Source organism: Abrus precatorius, unplaced genomic scaffold (assembly GCF_003935025.1).
Source record: "Abrus precatorius isolate BTA unplaced genomic scaffold, Abrus_2018 Scaffold9, whole genome shotgun sequence".
In the NCBI taxonomy this organism is placed as follows: Eukaryota; Viridiplantae; Streptophyta; class Magnoliopsida; order Fabales; family Fabaceae; genus Abrus; species Abrus precatorius.
The window spans coordinates 27,014,465-27,036,885 of record NW_020874439.1 but is presented as its reverse complement, the minus strand read 5'-3'; the positions used below and the strand labels follow the sequence as shown (position 1 = coordinate 27,036,885).

The following is a 22,421-nucleotide window of genomic DNA, read 5'->3' as shown; positions in this document are numbered from 1 at the left end:
AATTTTTGAATATAATAAAATTTTCATTTTTAATCCAAGTTCATTAAGCATTTCAAATAAAGAAAAGGTTTACAAATTACACCAAACAGTTGTTACAGGACTTATTCAAGTACAACAATTTTTAAAATAATATTCTAAGTCCTATAGCAGTTCCATCCACCTCTTCACTGAGCCCGGTGCTGATCGTCTTGATTACCTAAAAAATGAATGTAAGGGTGAGTACTCAACGCTACCAAAACACAATCAATCATAGAGTCTCAACTCCAGCACATTTCCAACACATTACACAACCACAATCACAGGCAGCAATTCACATCCACTAGTACAAATCACAAATCCATGCTCACTATAGTACTGTGATCACGAATTTACACCATGAATGGACGCCGGTTACCCCCGCCTCACAGATACCACGTGGGCAGTCACGGGTCACTTAATAAAGGTAATGGTCAGAGGTCTAGTCAGGAAGAGAGTGTATGACTCGTGGTGCACCCGTTCCACAGTCGGTGTCATCACCACTCCCTATTCCCTAAGGTATTTCTACCGTCCTCATCTCCCACACCCCCAGTATATCGCTGAACCATTCACAACACATTACAACGGCGCTACACGCCCTATTCACATACATATTCCATTCACGCATGCAATAATCATGCTCACACACGACACATAGCCCACATTGCATTCAAATACACGGCACAATCACATTACACGACACATGGCCAATATTCATCTATATTACATGGTCCTCGGGCCCACATTTGTTCACAATATACGGCACATAGCCTTCATTTATTCATAACAACATAAATTTGCCAATCAAAGGCAATTCATCACACACAATTACCCACACAGGGTCTAACTATTCCAGCACACATCACATTACACAATAATTTTCATCAATCACACAATTCCTACTCTCTATTTCAGTCACATTACATTAATCAACAAAACACACAAGAATTATAATACATTGAGATAGGGTAGAGTCCCCCCTTACCTCGGATCGAAGTCTCACACGCTAAATTCACTAAGAAACGCTCCCCTCACAAATTTTGTCTTCCAAGCGTTCCCCACATAGATTTAACCTTCAATCAAGCACCCAAACGGCTTTGGAGGCAATGAATCAGTGGAACATGGCTTTGGGCATAAGAGGATTGAAGGGAGAGGGAGAAAACTCTCTTCGAAGCCTAATCCCCTTTAAATCCTTTTTTTCTAGTCGCAACACTCTCGCTACAGCGAGATATTCTCACTGCAACGAGGGGACCTTGTTGCAGCGACATGCCCTCTCGCTGCAGCGAAAAAACCAGAGAAAACTAAACTCTGGTTTTTGCAGAATCTCGCTACAGTGAAACCCTCTCGCTACAGCGAGACTGCACCTAAAAATGCATTGCAAACTGTCGATCTCTCGCTACAGCGAGAAGGCAATAGTTCTGGTACTTCCTCCCAGGGCCCTTTCGCTTTAGCGAGAACAGCCCAGTAACACGCCCTACACTTAGGCACTTAGCCCATTTCAGCCCAACCAGTCATGCATACACACATACATATTCACAACATATATCTAAAAATACACACATGAATATACATTTAGATTTATATAAATAACAATAATTAAGATTACAAAATTCGGGGCGTTACAGAATATGTGCTCAGTTTGGATATAAAATTTCATATAAAAAGACTTGGAAAGCGAAGCAAAAAATCATTGTTAAAGTATTTGGTGATTGTGATGAATCATATGCTATGTTGCCAAGTTGGTTAGAATACATGCAATTATATGCTCTTGAATCTGTTTATAAAATTAAAACAAAAGAGTATATAGTTGGTTATCAATTGGATAACAAGTTTAAAGTATTTGAACAATTATTCTAGTTATTCAAACAATGTCATGAAGCTTTCAAATTCTGCAAACCTATATTACAAGTGGATGGGACATTCTTATATGGTAAGTATCGTCATACATTGCTCATTACAACAACTCAAGATGGAAATAATTATGTCCTTCTATTAGCTTTTGCAATTGTTGAAGGAAAAACCTTGTCAACATGGGAATGGTTCTTGGCATTGATTCGTTTGCATGTTATTGATAAATCGATAATTTGTTTGATATCAGATAGGCATCAAAGTATAAAAGGGGCTTGTCAAATTCACACATTGGGTGACAACCTCCAAATGCGTATCATGTATATTGCATTCGTCAAGAAACTACCTACAAAAGCATCTGATCATGATATGATACCTAGGTTGTCTTCAACAATCTGCGCCTAATCACCTCCAATAGGTTCTATAACATGTCTCCCATCTATGCGTAATCCTAAGAGGATAGCAACATCCTGAAGAATAATAGTACACTCTCTAGGGGCATGTGGAAGGTGTGTGTCTTGGGCTTTCACCTCTCTACTAAAGCAATAATCAACCTACGTCTAGGGGAAACTAGGACAAGTTAGCTACTCCAATAAAATCTACTAACTCCAGATGCGGAATAATTTCTTTTGAAACACCCTCTATTCCACCAAGAATATTCTGACACTTCTTGACCCTAAATATCAGGTGATCATGTCCATCCTAAATATGTTCAAAAACATGAATACTCTGAAACTGAAAAAGTGATAGATCTTCTGGCCCGAGATTAGTAATTCTACTTTGTCATGAAGATGATGCCATCTATACAACAAAATCACTATAAGTAATAAAATTTCATTCAATAATAATTTTATATTTTACTAACATAATTAACAATACATATTTTATAATGGTTAAACAAATTTACAAACTAAATATTATCACATTGTAATGACATAAATATATATTTAATGCAATATATTATAAACTCATCATAACCTATATTCAATACAAATTATAATTTACGTAATATCAATTTCATTTTAAAAATAAATATTTTTATTTACATTTTCATACATCTTACTAAAGATATACAAAATTATAATTATTGCAAATATTTTTCATATAAAAATGTACTTAATACAATTTATATAAATAATGTTACGTTATTTAAATAAAAAAACTCTAATTATTAACATAAAAGTAATTTAAATTATTATTATTTTTTCATATTTTCAGTTTAAATCTACGTAAATTGCATGCAGTTTACAATTATATAAATAATATTATGTTTTTTAAATTAAAAAATATATTTAGTTACAGACAAATTTTTTTTAATTTACATTTTTAATAATTTAAATTTATATATACACACAATATTCATACAAATTATGATTATATGTTAATTAAATACATCATAATATTTTATATTATTACTGAATATCAAAATTTATATTTTCTAAATTTTATTTAAATTAATATATAGGTGTAAAAATTATGTATTATAATAAAACTGAATATAAATTATTATTAAAATAATTTAATTAACTAATTTTCTATTATTCTTTATTTTTAAAAATATATAACAAATATAATATACATAATATTAATAATATTATGCTAATATATTATATAAAATGAAATTTAAGCAAATTTTTTTAACAGTTAATTATAATTTTATATTTTAATTTATTACACTTCAACTACAACTGAATTTTTTAAACAACATATTAATTTATACAAATAATATAAAAATATTTAAATTTGTAAATTTTTTTTACTAATCTCAATAAACCTTTAGGCCAATTATTTTACTACTCATCACCTGCATAAAATTTATAAACATTTAAAATTCAGTTTTTATCATTTTTCATATTTTTCAAATAACACAAATCAATTTAAAAATAGAATATCAATATACAAATAATGATTTATACCTTTAAAATAGATACAAAATTTGAAAATTTTGAGGCTAAAAATGTAAATAACAAACACAATTTTTAGATTAATTTTGAGATTTTGTAGCACAACTTAAAAAGAGAAAAAAGGCAAAATGAAAATAAGAATGGAAGAGAAGAGGAAGAAAGATGAGAATAATTATTGTAGCCAAACACGTGTCAACACATCATTGGTTTCGTCAACTGTATGATGAAATACTCTTTCACTATGAGAAACGCAACAGCCGAAATATAGTCACATATCTTAAAAATTTTCTAGTTGTTTTTATTACATAATTTTTTTTATTTTTAAATTTTTATATGATGACTTTCACAATTTCTGTGGCAATACTATTATTTATTAATGTCACTTTCTAATTATTTTTGCTTTAATGGTAGCGAAACTTTGCTTTTATTTTATTAGTCAAATGATAAAACCATTCTTCGTTGACACATAGTTTAATTTTACGTATTTCACTTTTTTTATAAAATAATAAATAAAATAATTATAAATTAATTATTTTCGTTAACTATCTTGACGAAACTCTTCACCATGTTAGCAATTTTATCCAGACAAAAAAATAGTTTAAAAATTACTATAATTTAATAAATAATTTTTTAAATTACATTATTAAAATAAAAGGCCAACATACCGCCCAATTTGTTAGGTACGATTATATGCACCCAAAAAGGGGTTAAGGTGTCGAGGATTATGTGGCAGAGGCGGCGCACCACCGTAGGGGCGATTACGTTCACAAATTCCTAGGAGAGTCGGTTCCGACACAAAACACAAATTACATTCATTTGGGAGGTGGACCCTACCCTGTCTCATGCACAGGTTAAAGGATATTATTTTATTGAACAAATCAAAAGCTGCTACGTGAGACACTGTTCTTCCATGATGAGTTGGAATGGATGAGAACGAGTTTCAATCCTCATTTTATTTCTCTCACTGGAAACGTTCCGTTTATTAACGCTTCCAGCCTCCAAAGGCCGTTTTTAAAGGTATGAGTCATTGCCACAATGGACTCACCCTTATGCCTTCTCTATGAGCTCGTTTATCCATTCCACGTAAGGTCATGACAAGATAGTCCACGCAATCACCTCCTTTTTAGGTGGCAGTCCATGTACTATATATGCATAATATGCTAAACCCAAAATATATATTTTTCACACTTTTTTTTATGTTTTAATTTTTAATTGCAGTTTTGAGAGCAATTTTAATGGTGCAATCTAGGTAATTTAAGTGATTATTTATAATGTTTTTATGAACCCTATTACGATGTATATTTTTTAACCTTACAAAATTCATTTAACAATTCTTTTCTAACAGTACAATTCTAAATAATTTATCGAATCAGTATCACAAACTACTTTATATATTTAACTATTTAATATCTTAAACATATCAAAACTAGACTTCTTTTATTTTTAAAAAATGTGGCAGTTTTAAAATAAGAATATAAAAAATTTTTAAAAATTTCCTAAGCTTTAACAATTTTTTAATATATATTATTACAAACTTACTTAAAGCTGTAACACACTTGCATATTTTATTTCAAAGGTATTATTAAAAAAATTAGGACTGGACAGTTCAGTTAACTAAAATACTGATCTATTTATAAATGAAAAACTTCTTTATATTTTTTCAAATAAATAATTTAATTAATTAAAACTATTTATTTTGTTTAGTTTAAGTTGCAAAAAGATAAAAGATATATTTTTAAAAAATGTAATATAATATGTGAATAACACACACATCAATGACGATATTTGCAAACACACATTGACAAACCGATAAAGACAGTCCGAGGTGGAATTTAACGTGAATCTTATACCGCCTTTCGATCGAAAAACCTGTCATGAATTGGCACCGATAGTAACTGATCACCTTTTCTTTTTTAAATATCTTCTGCGTAGAACTAATCCCCAGCCTTTACTCGCCGAAATTCAAAATGCGATATATACGAGCAGATTAACAGCAAATATAATATTGCAAATTTCAATTCAAAGTAACAATTTTAAAAGCATATTTTTATTGATGCAATTTACAATAACCAGTGTTTGTTTTTCTTTGGTTGCAATTAAGTGGGGGGTAAAAACCGGACTTTGTTTGACAGGGGAAGACAAAAGGGCAAAAAAAAAAAAAAAAAAAAAAAAGGCAGAGCTTAATTGACTAATGGGAACGGCGCCTAATAATAGCGCGTGTGCATAAGAGTCACAGAGCAAAGCATCACGTCGATTATTGCTGAGGCTGAAGTTTCCGTGTCAGCTCCCAACCCAACTTACCCCGGATTTGCATCCCCCTATATATATATATCCATCACATTTATCATTCCTCTCTCTGCTTCTTTCCCCAAGTTCCCTGTTAAACCTTCCTTTCATTTTATTCATTTCCTTCCTCCCAAAACAATCTCTATCATTCAAATGGGTCCCCGAACCATATCCATCGACTACCAAACCACCCGGGCCTTACCCGAACCCGATGTCTTCATTCACACTTCCAACGGAACACGAATTCCGGCCCACGCTGGCATTCTGGTATGTTTCGGTTTTTAATTATATGATTGTAATTTTCTTTTTCCATTCATAGCTTAGCGCTTATTTTGTTTCCCGCTTTTCAAATTAAGGCTTCGGTGTCGCCGGTATTGGAGAACTTCATAGATCGGCCACGTAAGCATCGGAGCTCCGAAAGAATAATCCAAATCCACGGCGTTCCCTGCGACGCCGTCACCGCCTTCGTCGGTTTCCTTTACTCCTCCAGGTTAGTTCTACTCAACACAACGGTTTATTCACTCGTTTGAATCGCCGCCAATGTGAAATGACGCGGATGCCCCTGGTGCGATGCAGGTGCACGGAGGACGAGATGGACAAGTACGGGATGCACCTGCTGGCATTGTCGCACGTTTACATGGTGCCGCAGCTGAAGCAGAGGTGCATCAAGGGTTTGACTCAGCGGTTGACCACGGACAACGTGGTGGACGTGCTGCAACTGGCCAGGCTCTGCGACGCACCGGATCTTTACCTCCGCTGCATGAAGCTGCTCACCAATCATTTTAAGGCGGTGGAGAAAACCGAAGGGTGGAAGTTTCTCGTCAAGCACGATCCCTGGCTCGAACTCGACATTCTTCGTTTCATGGACGAACACGAAACGGTAATTACTAATTATTAATTAATCTCCAAATTAAATTTAATTAATTATTATTTTGAAAATTAATTAATGTGTGGATTATGCAGAGGAAAAGGCGATCGAGGAGGCACAGGGAGGAGCAGGGTTTGTATGCGCAACTAAGCGAGGCGATGGAGTGCTTGGAACACATATGCACGGAGGGGTGCACTGATGTTGGACCCTACGATGTGGAGGTGAAGGGAGAGAGGAGGCCGTGCGGCAAATTCGCCACGTGTCAAGGTCTTCAGGTTCTGATACGCCACTTTGCCACGTGCGAGAGGAGGATGAGCGGTGGCTGCTTGCGGTGCAAGCGAATGTGGCAGCTCTTTAGACTTCATTCCTATATTTGTCAGCAGCCTGATTCCTGCAAGGTTCCTCTTTGCAGGTAAATTCTAATTAAAAATTAAATTTCACACTCAATGTGATTTTTTCTTCGCAAGTGTGCTAATAATAAATTTATAATATTGGTTTAAAAATGCCAGGAGGTATGTTATTATTATAAGATATATTTGTGGTCTTTCTTGCTTTTGAATCTTAGGATCTGTCAAAGATGTATTATATCATTGGTGACGATACTATAATGAAAAGTGTTGGTCGTCACCTATAGGTCCTATGCGGCTTTTCTTGTTTTACTTTTTCTTACCCTTTTCCCGGCCTTTAAAGGGACAAAAATAGTTTCTTCCAAGCAAGAAGTACTTTTATAGAATTAGTTTTGTTTATTTTTTCAAATAAATAAGAAACTAGAAGATGACACGTTGATAGAAGTTTGTAATTAACTTTATTAATTTTTCTAATGTAATTAATCTATGTTCTAGGCTGTGCTCGATTCACACAGCAGTATGACCTTCGATTATAGTAAGAAGTGGTTCCATGGATACAAAAATTGTTTTATAGGACTAGAACCTCAGATTGAGATAGAAGGAGCAGCCGGACAAACAAAGGCTGATAATTAGCTTTGTCGGTTTTTTTTTTTTTCCCAAGATGAATTAATGTTCTTAGCTGCACCACTACGGAAAGTTCCGGTGATTTTGATAAAGAATTCGCCCATGATTAAGTTAGTAAATTGCTGTTTGGTTTCATAGAATTAGATTTTTTAGCCAAGGAGAGCATGATTGCTTGATTTTTTAAACAAAATTTAATCTAGTTGTGATGTTATATCTGACTTCTTTATCACATTGAAATTAGTGTGTTACTTTATAATTGGATTAGATTTGGGGTCCCATCATAAATTGTCTTTTTAGTTTGCTAGTTCCTGATATTTTTCAGGGATATATGTAGTTGTCCAGCTCGCATCTTTATGCAGTTGGTCCATGGTAGTAGTTGTTTTCAACTTATCATTTATCACCCTGCTAATCTTCGCATCCATAATAGCTAATCGTGTCCTAGTCACGGCTGTCTTTCATTTTACAAATCAATGCATTGATGGTATATTATACTATATAGTTATTAGATCTACCTTCCATTTGATGAGAAGGATGGTTCAAAACACGCCAACCATGTGTCCATCAGCGATGGGATCCCCAAACAAGAAGAAAATAAAATATCCCCGGTTGATGATGTACAGCTTGTCTTTATTGTAGGCAAAGAAAAAGCATACTAAACTAGTGGTTGAGCCTCGGTCTTTTATCAATCACCTGTCTAATTAATTGGGAAATTTACAGATCTATGATCACTATTTACTCTTCAAATCAAAACATAAATTAAAGTTAATATTCTCGTGCTTATCTTAAATATCTATGTTGTCTAATATAACGTCCAATTTCAGCCAGTGGTGGGTCCATGTCGCTGTCCTTGTTTTCTTATAATCTTATGAAGCTTCACATTTGTCTTGTCTTACCTACTAGCTGTCAAGGTATTTGAAATGTGCTCAATGTCAGATAACACTTAACATTTCTGTTTTGTTGAAATGTGACACAGGCAATTTCAATTGAGAATGCAGCAAGAGAAAAGGAGAGATGATACAAGGTGGATGCTACTAGCTAGGAAGGTGGCTTCAGCAAAAGTCATGTCTTCTTTGTCTCTGCCAAAGAGGAAGCGAGATGAGGAAACAAGAGTGACAATAAACAATTCTGGGATTAGAAGTTTCAAATTACTATGAATATTTTAATAATGTACACGATGGTGTGTTACGTGTTGATATGGCTGTATCTTTGGAGAGAATATTCTGCTAGCTGTTGTGTGTAGAAGCAGGAGGTTTTTTTTTGGTAACGTGAACTTCTTGTACCTGGTTTACTAGCTAGAGGAAATCGCAAATTGAGTATTAGCTTGCAACTGTAAATTTTGTTTGCTGTAGATACAAGCAAATTGAACCTCTTTTTGCGTTGTTGAGAGATTTTGAGAGCATTGTAAGCTAGTGAAAAATCTGTGTAGAATATAATCAATATTCATTTTAAATAGTCGTTTAGTTAGTTTATATTCTGAATTGGTCAATAACTAAGTGATTATTTAGTTTTATTATGTCATCTCATTTCTTCCTGGACTGATTTATGTTAGAACAACAAACTAGAGACACTAAAGATTTTGACATGATTATGGCAAGTGTTGGGGAACATATATTTTGGGACATTATCATTACTGTGAGTCTGTGAGAGTAGGATATTGTAAACGATGATTACACTTCTCAATTTTGAAGTCAAAACAATAGGTAAGGGCCGGCACTATAGTCTCACAGGCACACTGGCGCAGACGACACTTGGTCTTATGAAAGAACCAAAGAGGGGCTCATTTGTTAAGAAAGGCATTGAGGTGTTAGTGATGCCCTTCAGGAACCCACTAACTCTTAATACTAGATATCTAGTATCGCTATCATTTGCTTTAACGTGTGCCATTTCCAGAGGCTGTTGTCCTAGACAAAGTTAAGTGCATTAATTCGAGAGACACCGCCGAAAGAGCATTGTAACACTATTGAGTACTCTCTTTTTTTTTAATAACACAGTTGAGTACATGGAAGTCCATCGTTGTGGTCAATACGAAGAAATATGAAGCAAAGCATTATTAGCTTAGGGTTCCACTAACTTGGACAGTGGGGAAATATTGTTGTGTCACAATCGGATTGTAATGTTTCCATATTAAAAACTTCATATCACTTTTAAAGCATTTGTAAATTTGCAATGGTGGCTCTGCTCTTTCACCAATTTTCTTTGCAAAAAGAACGAAAAGTTATAACGGACTCCTTTTTCAATTAATAACCAAGGTAAAGATTATAATATGTTGAAGTGCAGAAATCAAAATTTTAATTTTATTTTATTTTGAACTTTATATTGCTTCATCCATATTGGTCAATGGTCATTAATGTCCATAAATAACTTAAATTAAACTTGTTATTCGCTATTTGCTGAAACTCTAGGGGATTAGAGGAACTTCTGCTCACTTACTTCTAAATTTGCCCACAGATCACCTCTCACTACATATAGGATTTTCTTCGTTTTTAAAATTCATTGTCCCACATGGATGAATCGGCATTATTGGTTAGACTTGTCTATATAAGATTTCAATGATCAATTCTGAATTTCCATTAAGTAACCGTCTGATAAGTTAGTGTTCTGCCCGTGTTTGAGACTAGTTTATCTCGCTTCTTATGTGACTCAAATTTTTGATATGGTGTAACTTCGATAATTTACAAATAAAATATATTAATCTTAATATTATGTATAACTAAATTTTAGAGTTAATAAAGTATATAACTAAAATTAAAGTATGTTTTTGGCACATATTTTAGAACAAGTGACAACATAAATATAATATCATGATATGTAAAATATTGTATCAAATTTTAATGTTTATCACTAATATATTCTTAAAAAAATATAAGCTTTAAAATAAAAATAAAAAAACCCATATTAGATTGAAATAACTCAAACTATAACCCAAACTCATTCTCAAAATATATTAGGTCTAATCTTGAAAATTTAAACTCATCAAAATCAATATTCAGGTAGCACAAGTCAACGGGGCAGGACAAATAAATTTGATATTTTTAGAAAATATATTTTCAACTCATTTTCTTACCATCAATACAAAGACTTACTTTGTTGTGTATCCTACTATTTTGGTTTCATCATCCTGTGTTTTTTACCTTCAAATTAAAATTAAACAAAGAAGTATTTTTCTTCAATTCAGCTTCCATCTGGTCAAAGTTTCATCCCTTACACTTTGGTGGGAAAAAAGAGAGTATAAAAGTGTAATTAAGCTATAATTTTTTATATATTTCTGTGAACACGCACGATAATTGTAAAACAGTCATGAAAAGTGAAAAAAAAAGGGCAGAAAAATCTTGTTGGTCATGTGCTGAATTTTCTGTTTCACGTGCCCAAAACTTGAAATAATTATTGTATTAATTTATTTAGTTGAAATTGAAAATGATATATACTGACGCTTTTGCTTTTCCAAATTCAATTTTGTTGGTGTTTGGGATAAGGAAAATTTTCTAAGTTAAAAATCATCTTGAAAGAAACTACATTTCAACAAGTTTTGAGGGTCAAGAAGGAGCCAAAGATAAACCTGAAAATAAGAGAATATTGGAAGATCTTTGGTTTTAATTAAAAGGAACACATTTCGAGCTATTTTAAGAGATTTTTGTCACATTGTTGATTTTTCTCTAAACTGCTTGAAAGACAAGAAAATATTCTAAGACCACAAAACTAAAGGCTTTTTCGAGAAGTTTTGAGGAGTTTTTAAGTCACTGACACCAAAAACTACTCGAAAAATAGAACTGGCAAGAAAATATTCCAAGTCCACAAAACTGATGGTTTTTCGAGGAGTCTTTAGGAGTTTTTAAGTCCCTGACACCCAAAGCTGCTCGAAAAACAGGACTAACAAGAAAATATTCTAAGTCTACAAAAAACTGATGGCTTTTCGAGGAATATTTGATGAGTTTCCAAGTACCTGACACCCAAAACTGCTCGAAAAGCAAGAAGTGGTAAGAAAATATTCTAAGTCCACAAACTTGGCTGTGTTCCAGATTTCCTCTAGAATTGCTCGAAAAACAAGAAGTGGTCAGAAAATATTCTAAGTCCACAAATCTGGTCGAGCTCAAGAGTCCCTCCAAAATTGCTCGAAAAACAGAAATGAGCAAAGAAAATGTTCTAAGTCCACAAGACCCAGACAGACTCTCAAAACTCCAGAATGGCTCGAAAAGAGAAGTCAAGAAGAAACTATTCCAAGGCCATAACATTAAAAAAGTTTTCTAGGTTTCTCTCAGAAATACTCGAAAGATAGGAGTATTGAAAAATCCAAAAGCGGTTACCAGTAGTTATCAACATTCACCACTACGCAAAGGAGATCATGGGCGATAGCGGTTACAACAAACAACACGATCACAAGCAATCGTGGATAGTGAGCATCAACAGTTGAAGGCAGTTACTAAGAAGTGCCCGCAAAAGGAGGAAAACGGTGGTGATATTCATGTCTATAAATACTACAAAGCATTATTTCACAAAGGACGACTTTTTGCACCCAGACACCGCACCTAAACACTCTGAGACGCTGAAACCCTGCACCGCGCCAGACACCAGCTACAAGGAGACCTACGGTGGCCGCTGTTCGCCGTTGTGAGGAGTCGTACGTTTATATTCACGCACCTTTAAATTCCTGCACATTTCCATTCCTGCATTTCAATTCAAGTTGCTTTGTTTAAATCGCTTTTGTTCCTGTTTCTGCAATTCATTTCCTATTTTATACTCTTCTATAACCAACTTCTACGTTAGTTATTCAATTCTGCACAATTACTATTCCCTATTCTTGCTTAATACTCTTTTTCGCCGTTTATTTGAGCATCACGTTAACAACACACTTAAAAGAACCCAAAGAGGACCTAAATCCAGTCCCCAAATTGATCTTTGGATTATTTGTTTACAAATTGTCATTTTTCGCCATAAACAAATTGGCACGCCCAGTGGGACAATATTGTGTGTTTTGAATGATTGTTTGCTTTGTTGCATGATATTACGTAACGGACGTTGTATTATGGCTAATAGAGGAAGAAATAGTGATTCTAGTTCTGGGAATGGCAATTCCAGAAGTGATGGTAGTGATACTAACCCAGAAAATGTAAGCGGCAGTACTACTACTGCCGCACAACCCACACAAACGACGGCGTTACCTACGCCGTCATCTCCCGTAGTTAGCCAATTTATGGCTACTATGCCGCCAACCAATCCCAGCATAAATCCTGGCCCAAGGCCAAGGCTGGGTGATCACCCATTTGGCTTACCTCCCGTGTGTATACCTCCTATCTTTGGAGTATCAACCTTCTCTAACCCTGTGGTGACAACCGTGTCACCCAGAGTCACACCATTCCACTGGGAATGGGTGTACTCCATACTATTCCACCGGGAATGGGTACGATTGGTGGAGTACCTGAAACGCAAGTTGCGTTTGGAGCTTCGAGTGGGGATTCACTTCCTACTAGCTCGTTTTTGAATGTTGCCTTACATTCCATGAGGCAACAGATGGATGAAAGCAATCACGAGATGGTCAATATGCTGACTCATCAAATGACCACTGTGTTGAATCCCATAGTGGAAATGACTAATACCAGCTATCAAATTTTGGCTGAACAAATGCGTCGAATTGCTGACGTTTTTGGGGCACCTCGAGTCCCTATAAGGCAAGGGCAAAATGTTGCCCAAACACCTAATCAAGATGCTACAAATCTTGGTCGAAATGGTCAAATTTTCGAGCAAAATAGACCAAATTTTGGTCCAAATCTTCCGAGACAAAATGAGGGAAATTTTCAGGTAGACCAACCCCTAGTTTTTGCTCGAAGAAATTGGTCGAAATCTCGACCAAAACCTTCTGAGACAAAATGAGGGTGATTTCCAGGGAAATCAACCCTTTATTATTGCTCGAAATCAGAATGCTGATGAAATACTTGAGCAAGTTAGGCAAAATAATTTAGGGGGGCATCAAATTCAATATCCAAACAACCCGAATCCTCAAAACATTGCCAATGTAGTCGAACAAGTCTTGAATCAACATGGGTTCGACGTAGGGTATGCTAATAGACCCTACTTTGTCTCAGCATTCTCTGAGGCAATTTTGCAGGCTGAACTGCCTCGGGGCTGGAAAGTCCCAAAATTCACTAAATTTGCCGGAGATTCCGGTGAATCTACAGTAGAACATATAGCTAGATACGCCATAGAATGTGGAGATTTAGCTCGAAATGAAGATTTAAAGTTAAAGTACTTTCCTAGTTCTTTGACTAAGGGGGCCTTTACCTGGTTCACAACCTTACCCCCGAATTCAATTCATAATTGGAATCAATTAGAAAGAAGGTTTCATGAACAATTCTTTCGTGGTGAAGCGAAAGTTAGCTTAATGGATTTGGTTAATATAAAAAGAATACATAATGAATCCATTGACAATTATCTAAGTAGATTTCGACAAATGAGGTCGAGATGTTTTACTCAAATTCCAGAATATGAACTAGTCCAAGTGGCTATAGGCGGATTAGAGTACTCGATTAGAAAGAAATTGATTAATCAGCAGTTAAGAGACATGTCGCAGTTAGCGACGAGAGTGAGGCAAATCGAGCAACTTAAGGCTGAAAAATTTGTCCCTAAGAAAATAGAGAAATTTCCTCGAAAAGACAAAGTGGCTTACATAGGTCTCGCTGAAGGAGAAATAGGAAGCGAGAATGATCTCGACGAAGAAGATGTCGATTTAGGGGTAAATGAGGTAAATGTAGCTGAATTAAAACCAGGACCCCCTTATGTTTGCCAATCTTTAAAACCACTCAAAATTAAGGACAAAACTCGACCTAATAAGAGTTATGCCTTTGATGTATCTAAAGCTGATCATATTTTTGACATTTTATTGAAAGATGGGCAAATTATATTATCTGATGATCATAAAATCCCTACTCTAGAACAAAGAAAGGGTCAAAAATATTGTAAGTTTCGTCACGTTTATGGACATTGGACTAATAACTGTGTTTGTTTCAAGGATCTTATTCAGGACGCCATTAAGTAAGGACGATTAAAATTCGAGCAAAAAACCAAAATGTCGATGAAAATCGATTCTGATCCCATGCAAATAGAAGCTAACTTCGTGGAACCTATCGACATACTGATGGTCGATGTTGCTGAACAACAGGGGTCATTCGATCGAGCTGTAGAAGAGTTAGAAGGAAAAGGCTCTTTGAATGACACCCTCGAAGCCTTCGAGAAGGAAGAAGCTGAAATCTTCCCAAAGGCTGGTGACTCGCTGCTAGACTTTCTAACTCGAAAGAAGGAAGCAGACAGTGAGGTCATGCTGTGCCCGAGGTGCAGCGCCGTTTTCGATAAAGCGGCGGCCAAAGCCTTCGAGCAATCAGAGATGAAGAAAGACTATCAGGTGACCACCAACCAGGTGATCACCAAGAACAAAGGGATCCAGACTCAGAATGCTTCTATCACCATACGTGATCCTCAGACTGTTCAAAGCAGGACCTTCGTACCTGCTCAAAATGTTCTGAGCAACACATGGGTTCGAAATGTGTTGCACCCATCATTAATTCGACCAAAACTGCAGATGGTCGAAAAGGGCGGACCGTCACATTCAACGGTCATGCCACAACAAGTTTTCTCACAACCCAAGTTTTTCACTCAAACTGGGTTCCAGAATCCATAGCCATTTTCAGTCGAAAAAGCCCTATTTTAAGGCTCCTATGACTAAAACTCAGTGGCGAAGAGCTCAAAGAATCAGGAAGGCTGAGCATGAAGCACAAGCCTTGGCCCAAGCTCAAGCTCAAGTCCAGGACCAAGCTCAAGCTCAAGTCCAGGCACAAGCTCAAGCTCGAATCCAAGCCCAAATTCGAGCTCAAAATCAAGTCCAACAAGCCCAGGGAAATGCCGCCAGAAATATGCGGTGTACCCCGGTTAGTGTCGAAGTCAAAACGACTAAAGAGAGGGCACCAGTAATGAAGAAAGACTTGAAGATGAAAAGTCCAGAAATCGAGTACGATGCGGATGATAAATTGATCACCGATGTATTCGAATCAGGTTTTGAAGATGATCTCGAGGACATACTTGGGGTTGTATCCATGCTGCCTGCTGAATATGCCGAAGGAATCGGCGAAGGAGATGAAGAAGACTTCTATGCCGATGACGAACCCGATAATAACCCATGGGGTTATTGTTATTTGGCAGAGGACGGTTCACTTGCTAAATCGTCGGCTGTTTTCGAGAAGCTGACACGTGAAATGAAGAGTCATATGAAGCCGCTATACATTGCGGCTCGAATTGACGAAAAATTTCGAGTGAACAAAGTCCTCGTGGATTCTGGGGCAGCTATCAATATTATGCCCAATTTTTTACTGAAAAAGATTGGGAAATCTGAAGAGGATTTACTCCCACACAACTTGGTACTAACGGACTATGAAGGGAAATCTTCAAGTTTCAAAGGGGCCCTAATCGTCAACCTGAGGGTTGGATCTGTTTCTCAAGCAACTATCTTCGTAGTGGTAGCTTCTAAGGCAAGTTATAATCTATTGCTCAGGAGAGAATGGATTCATGGGGTTGGGACAGTACCTTCGTCACTGCATCAAAAACTATGTTTTTGGAATAACAACGGAGTGCTGGAATGCGTCGATGGAGATCAGAGCTATTTTAAGGCTGAAGTTCATGTAAGCAGTCTCGATAGCAAGACATTCGACAAATCTTTTGCCACGCCGCTCCGTATAGAGGATATAGGCAGCCCTCATTTTGGCCGAAATCCTCTCCTGCCAAATGCTCACGAAATTCGACACCAGATTCGCCTAGACCCTTCGGTGGGTTTTTACAGCTTCCAAGAAATAGTGGAGGCCGAAAAGAATGAAAATGAAGAGCCTTGAAAAGAGCCTTTTGGCTCGAATTTCGGCTTACGTAGCCGAAAATAAAATAAAAACGGCTCTCGAAGCCGGGGATACTTCGGAGGCCGATAAATTTAGTTCGGCCATAAAATCACAAAAAATAGAAGAAATCTCGGCCCATAAGGCCGTAGACCCAATCCAAGGCCATGCAGATATCAACATGGTCGAAAGTTCAGTTCATCTAGCCGAAAGAAGAGAAGCGGCCCTAAAAGTGGCTGAAGGATTGGAGGCCGATTCACAATATTCGGCCATTACGACAAATTCGGCTTATCTAGCCGAACAAAGGCACACAGAACTCAAAACATGTGTGATTCAAGAAGAATCGGTTCTAGAGACCGAAGGCAACGATGTCCGGCTTGATTGCATCTACGATGATGCACCAATTAGCTTCGAGGAAGATTCAGCTCGAAAAGGGCAAAAAATGGAGGCACAAGATCCCTTAGAAGAAGTGAACCTTGGAGATGAAAAGGAGCCGAGGTTAACTTTCATCAGTAAATTGGTCGAAGAAGAAGTGAAAGACCAATTAATCAAGCTACTAAGGGAATTTAAGGATTGCTTCGCCTGGGGTTATGATCAAATGCCAGGCCTTTCGAGGGAATTAGTCGAACATCGACTCCCAATTCGACCAGAAAAGAGGCCAGTAAAGCAACCACCTAGGAGATTTGCGCCAGAGATTTTGCCAAAAATCAAGGAAGAGATCGAAAGGCTTCTTAGAGCAAAGTTTATTCGTACTGTCAGGTATGTTGACTGGATCTCGAACATAGTACCTGTGATTAAGAAAAATGGATCTCTTAGAGTTTGCATTGATTTTTGAAATCTAAATACTGCTACACCAAAAGATGAATACCCTATGCCAATAGCCGATATGTTAGTAGATTCGGCAGCAGGGAATGAAATTTTAAGTTTGTTAGATGGATATTCAGGGTATAACCAAATTTTTATCGCTGAAGAGGATATATCGAAAACAGCTTTTCGATGCCCTGGGGCTCTAGGAACTTATGAATGGGTAGTAATGCCATTCGGATTAAAAAATGCTGGAGCTACATACCAAAGGGCAATGAACACTATTTTTCATGACATAATAGGCAAATTTTTGCAAGTTTATATCGATGATATTGTTGTGAAATCTAAGTATAAAAGTGACCATGTTGGTCATCTTCGACAAACATTTGAAAGAATGCGAAAATATGGCTTGAAGATGAATCCTCTAAAGTTTGCTTTTGGTGTTATTGCAGGACAGTTCCTTGGCTTTATTGTTCACCAAAAAGGAATTGAAATCGACAAGAATAAGGCCAAAGCAATATCTGAGACACAAGCCCCTTCGACTAAAAAACAACTGCAATCGTTGCTAGGGAAAATAAATTTTCTACGAAGATTTATTTCCAAACTTTCTGGCAAGGTTAAAATCTTCTCACCCGTATTGAAGTTAAAGAAAGAAGAAGAGTTTCGATGGGAGGTAGAACATCAAGCTGTTTTCGAGGAGATAAAGCAATATCTGACAAAACCACCAGTAATGGTTCCGCCAAAGAAAGGTTTTCCCTTGAAGTTATATATCTCGACATCAGAACATACTATTGGGAGCATGCTAGCTCAAGAAGACGAAAATGGTGTCGAAAGAGCTGTTTATTATCTTAGTCGAATGTTGATAGGTGCAGAATCTCGATATAGTCCAATCGAGAAATTATGTTTGTGTCTATATTTTTCTTGTGAGAAATTAAAATATTATATTAGGCCTTTTGATGTACATGTTTATTCACATCATGATATAATAAAATATTTCTTGTCGAAACCTATCCTTCACGGTAGAGTTGGAAAATAGGCGTTGGCTTTAACAGAGTATTCTCTAATTTATAAACCACTAAAATCTGTAAAAGGCCAAGTTGTTGCTGATTTCGTTGTTGATCACTCGATTCCAATCAAAGAATTAGATTTTATAAGTCTAAAGTCATGGAAATTGTACTTCGATGGATCTAGTCATAGAAATGGAATTGGAGTCGGAATACTGATAATTTCACCAGACGAAATCCCAACGAAATTACTCTTCGAGATAAAAACAGCTTGTTCAAACAATGAAGCTGAGTACGAAGCATTATTAGCTGGACTTGAAATACTGTTAAATTTCGGGGCAAGAAATGTAATCATTCGAGGAGACTCTGAGTTAGTAATAAAGCAGCTAACCAAAGAATATAAATGTTTAAGTAGAAACCTCGTCGAATATTGGGTAAAAGTGAATAAATTATTACAAAAATCTGACGAAGTCATTCTAGAACATATTCCTCGAAACAAAAATCAAGAGGCCAATGAATTAGCCCAAATTGCCTCGAAATATAGAATTTCGAGTGAAAACCTGGCAAAATTAACAGAGATAAGGGAGAAATTAGGGTCAACAAACCTTGAGATCTTAAACATAAATGACTTAACTAACCAAGATTGGAGGAAACCTTTAATCAATTATCTCAAGGACCCCAACATTCCAACTGATCGAAAAACAAAATTTTGAGCAGTTAACTATATAATTGTGGTTGATGAATTGTATAAAAGGGGTGTTGATGGCACTTTACTTCGATGTCTCAGCGAACATGAGGCTTATATTGCCCTGGCAGAAATCCATGAAGGGATCTGCGGAGCTCATCAAGCTGGAGAAAGAATGAAATGGATGTTACTTCGAGAAGGATTGTACTGGCCCTCGATGATTAAAGATTGCTTTGAATATGCAAAATCCTGTGAAGAATGTCAAAAGCATGGTAATATTCAACACGTTCCAGCCTCTGAATTACATTCAATAATTAAGCCATGGCCTTTTCGAGGCTGGGCTCTGGATTTAATTGGCCAAATTCATCCTCCTTCAACAAAAGGCCATAAGTATATCATTGTAGTGTCGACTATTTTTCAAAGTGGGCTGAGGCAGTTCCGTTGAAAGAAGTTACTCAAAGTGATGTTGTTAATTTTATCGACGAATACATAATTCATCGATTCGGCATACCAGAAACTTTAACAACAGACCAAGGAACTGTTTTTGTAGGTCGAAAGGTAACTCAATATGCAGAGACCTTGAATATAAAAATGATAACTTCAACCCCATACTATGCCCAGTCCAATGGACAAGTGGAGGCAGTAAATAAAATTTTGATCAAATTGATTAAAAAACACATTGGATCAAAACCAAGAAATTGGCATGAAACCTTAAATCAAGTATTGTGGGCATATAGGAATTCCCCAAAAGAAGCTACAGGGACAACTCTATTTCGACTCGTTTATGGCCATAAAGCCGTTCTACCTATGGAGGTGAATCTACAATAGTTAGATTACAACGGCAATTTGAATTACCAAGTGAAGATTATTGGGCCTTAATGTTTGATGAATTAAATGCTTTGGATAAAATTTGTTTAAGTGCCTTAAAAAAGATGATTCGACAAAAAGAAAGAATTTCGAGGTCATATAACAAAAAGGTACGAAACAAGCATTTTAATCTGGTGAATTAGTGTGGAAAGTAATTTTACCATTCGACAAAAAATCAAGAAAACTTGGAAAATGGTCACCCAATTGGGAAGGCCCATTCGAGATTGAAAATGTGTTTTCAAATAACGCGTATTCAATTCGAGAAATTGGAACTAATAGTCGAATCATGTCGATTAACGGTAAGTACTTAAAACCATACAACCAGAAACATATGAAGTAAGAATAACTTGAATTAAGGCAAATAAACAGGTAATTCAACAATAAGAGGACAAATAAGTAAATTTCATTCAAAGTAAAATTTGAGTATTTACAAAAAGGCCTAACTAAAGAATTCAAAGAAAATACAAGAAAAAATGAAAAAGGAAGCTTGAGCGCATTTCAGTATAAAAGCTCTCAAATTTTGATATCTGGTTTCAAGAGCTGTACATTGTGCATCCATACTCGAAATATCCTCCATAGCTTGAGCTCTCTCAATAGTCAGGGTCTTCACATTTTCTATAAAGTTTTTTCTTTTCTTCTCACAAGCCCACTAGCTTTCTTCAGCATCTCTGACTCCTTTCGAGCTCTTTCGAGTTGTTTCTCTAAATCAACGATTCTAGCATCAACTTCTTTCTGCTTCATATCGGCATTGGTAGCCGATTCCTTTAGCTTGACTAACCCAGTTGAGCCTCTTTCAATTTATTAGAAGCAGAGTCTTGCTTTACTCGAGCTTGATCTTGTTTAGAACCCACCACAGTGGTTTGGTCTATAATTGCTAAAGAATCGATGAAAAGAGACTCAAAACGTTGGAGTCCTTCAGGAAAGGTCGAGAGTTGAGCCTTCAACGAAGAAAGTAGGCCTTTGACCTTGGCAACCAAGTCCTTGTCAGGGGAAGGTTCTTCATCATCAGTGCATCAAAGACCAAGGACCTAAGCTCTTCGAGCATTTTTTCAGTTGATTCAGTGGGCTTGGAGATTTCTGAATATGACCCTGAGGGAGTATGAGACGAAGAAGAAAAGGTAAAAGTACCACCAAGATTTTGTCGATGGCCCTCTCTGGATCTTCCTCCACCATGGCATTAAAATCATCCAAGTTCATTTCTGAGTTAATGGATGATGCTGGTGGCACAACTTCAAGGCTGGGAGGACCTTCGACAGAAATTGGGAGGTTTTCAGGAACTTGATTTCCCTCTGCAGCTACATTCTCCTCACCTTCAGGCAAGGGCCCTTCCTCTTCTGAGTGATATGTAACAACATCAACCTCAGGAGAACCCAGAGGCGGTGTTTGTCGAGATAGAGGGGGCACCTAGAAAGAAAGAAGAAAAGTCTCAAGTATGAAGATCAATTGTGAAACAGATTAAAAAGATCAATTTCGAGCAAAATCACGCCTTACCTCAGAAGCTTGCTCTGTTTGAGCTTGGTCTTCAGAACTCGAGCTAGATGAGCTCGAAGAAGCATCTGAAGAAGAACTCGAAGTCCCAGAACTTGAAGACGAAGTTGCTTCATTCCCCAGCGCCAAGTTTTGGAAACAACTTCACGGTTCTTTTTCGAGCTTTTTTGAGATTCCTCAGGAATAGGGGTCAAGCGCTTTTTTGACTTCTGTTGAACCCTAGGAGGGGAATTAACACTTGGAGTGTCATCAATTGAAACCTGTTACAAAGAAAAGGTTAGGGTATTGCTCGAAAAAATAGAATTTTACTCTAAAAAGCACAAAATACTTACCTCCGCTGACTGAGTCGAAGGTTGATCAGAAGTTGGTCGAACAGGAGTTGGAACAGCCATTTCGACAGAAATTTTGGATTTGGCAGGATTTGTGGCTTTGGTAGTCTTAGCCTGGAAGATGAAAAAATTTTCAAATAATAAGCATCTCGAGAAAAGCAAAATAAAATTAAACCCAGATCAAATGTTTACCTTAGACACCCCAGAGGCAGCTTGGGGTGTAGATGAATCCTTTTGTAGGAATTTTGAAGAACTTTTTCGAGTAGATTTCTGTTTTTTCTTAGGAGGCTCATCTTCTTCCCAATCCTCTTGGTCATATCGACCAACAAAAGGTTCTGTTGGAAGAGCTGTAAAAGTACTCGAAAAAGGTTTAAATCAAATAAAAAATACAAAAGGTATTTCGAGGAAAAGTAGGGTAAACCTTACCATCTTTAAACTTTGTAAGGATTCTCACATCTTGAATATCAAGGTGAAGAGGGTAAGGATAA

General features: G+C 36.5%; 2 protein-coding genes across 3 annotated transcripts; both read left to right on the top strand.

Annotated features, from left to right (window-relative positions):
- Nucleotides 1-5,924: 5,924 nt before the first annotated feature.
- Nucleotides 5,925-10,042, top strand: LOC113849540 (BTB/POZ and TAZ domain-containing protein 2). 2 transcript variants are annotated; one of them, XM_027479514.1, is made up of 5 exons: nt 5,925-6,320; nt 6,410-6,543; nt 6,630-6,933; nt 7,017-7,333; nt 8,866-10,042. In XM_027479514.1, exons 1-5 carry the CDS (start codon nt 6,207-6,209, stop codon nt 9,044-9,046), a joined length of 1,050 nt encoding a protein of 349 aa, XP_027335315.1. In that variant the 5' UTR covers nt 5,925-6,206; the 3' UTR covers nt 9,047-10,042. The 2 variants fall into 2 exon arrangements, with proteins under 2 accessions (XP_027335315.1, XP_027335316.1); XM_027479515.1 differs by having other exon boundaries at nt 6,180-6,320; nt 6,444-6,543; nt 8,866-10,017.
- Nucleotides 10,043-13,385: 3,343 nt separating this feature from the next.
- Nucleotides 13,386-14,919, top strand: LOC113851132. Its single transcript, XM_027481612.1, has 2 exons — nt 13,386-13,685; nt 13,771-14,919. Exons 1-2 carry the CDS (start codon nt 13,386-13,388, stop codon nt 14,917-14,919), a joined length of 1,449 nt encoding a protein of 482 aa, XP_027337413.1.
- Nucleotides 14,920-22,421: the final 7,502 nt, after the last annotated feature.

What these genes read in the sequence shown, in the direction of transcription:
- LOC113849540 (XM_027479514.1), top strand. Translation starts at nt 6,207, where the DNA reads ATGGGTCCCCGAACCATATCCATCGACTACCAAACCACCCGGGCCTTA. An exon ending in CGGCCCACGCTGGCATTCTG is followed by an intron (nt 6,321 to 6,409) that starts GTATGTTTCGGT and finishes TTTCAAATTAAG; the next exon opens with GCTTCGGTGTCGCCGGTATT. An exon ending in GGTTTCCTTTACTCCTCCAG is followed by an intron (nt 6,544 to 6,629) that starts GTTAGTTCTACT and finishes GGTGCGATGCAG; the next exon opens with GTGCACGGAGGACGAGATGG.
- LOC113851132 (XM_027481612.1), top strand. Translation starts at nt 13,386, where the DNA reads ATGAGGCAACAGATGGATGAAAGCAATCACGAGATGGTCAATATGCTG. An exon ending in AAAATGAGGGAAATTTTCAG is followed by an intron (nt 13,686 to 13,770) that starts GTAGACCAACCC and finishes GGTGATTTCCAG; the next exon opens with GGAAATCAACCCTTTATTAT.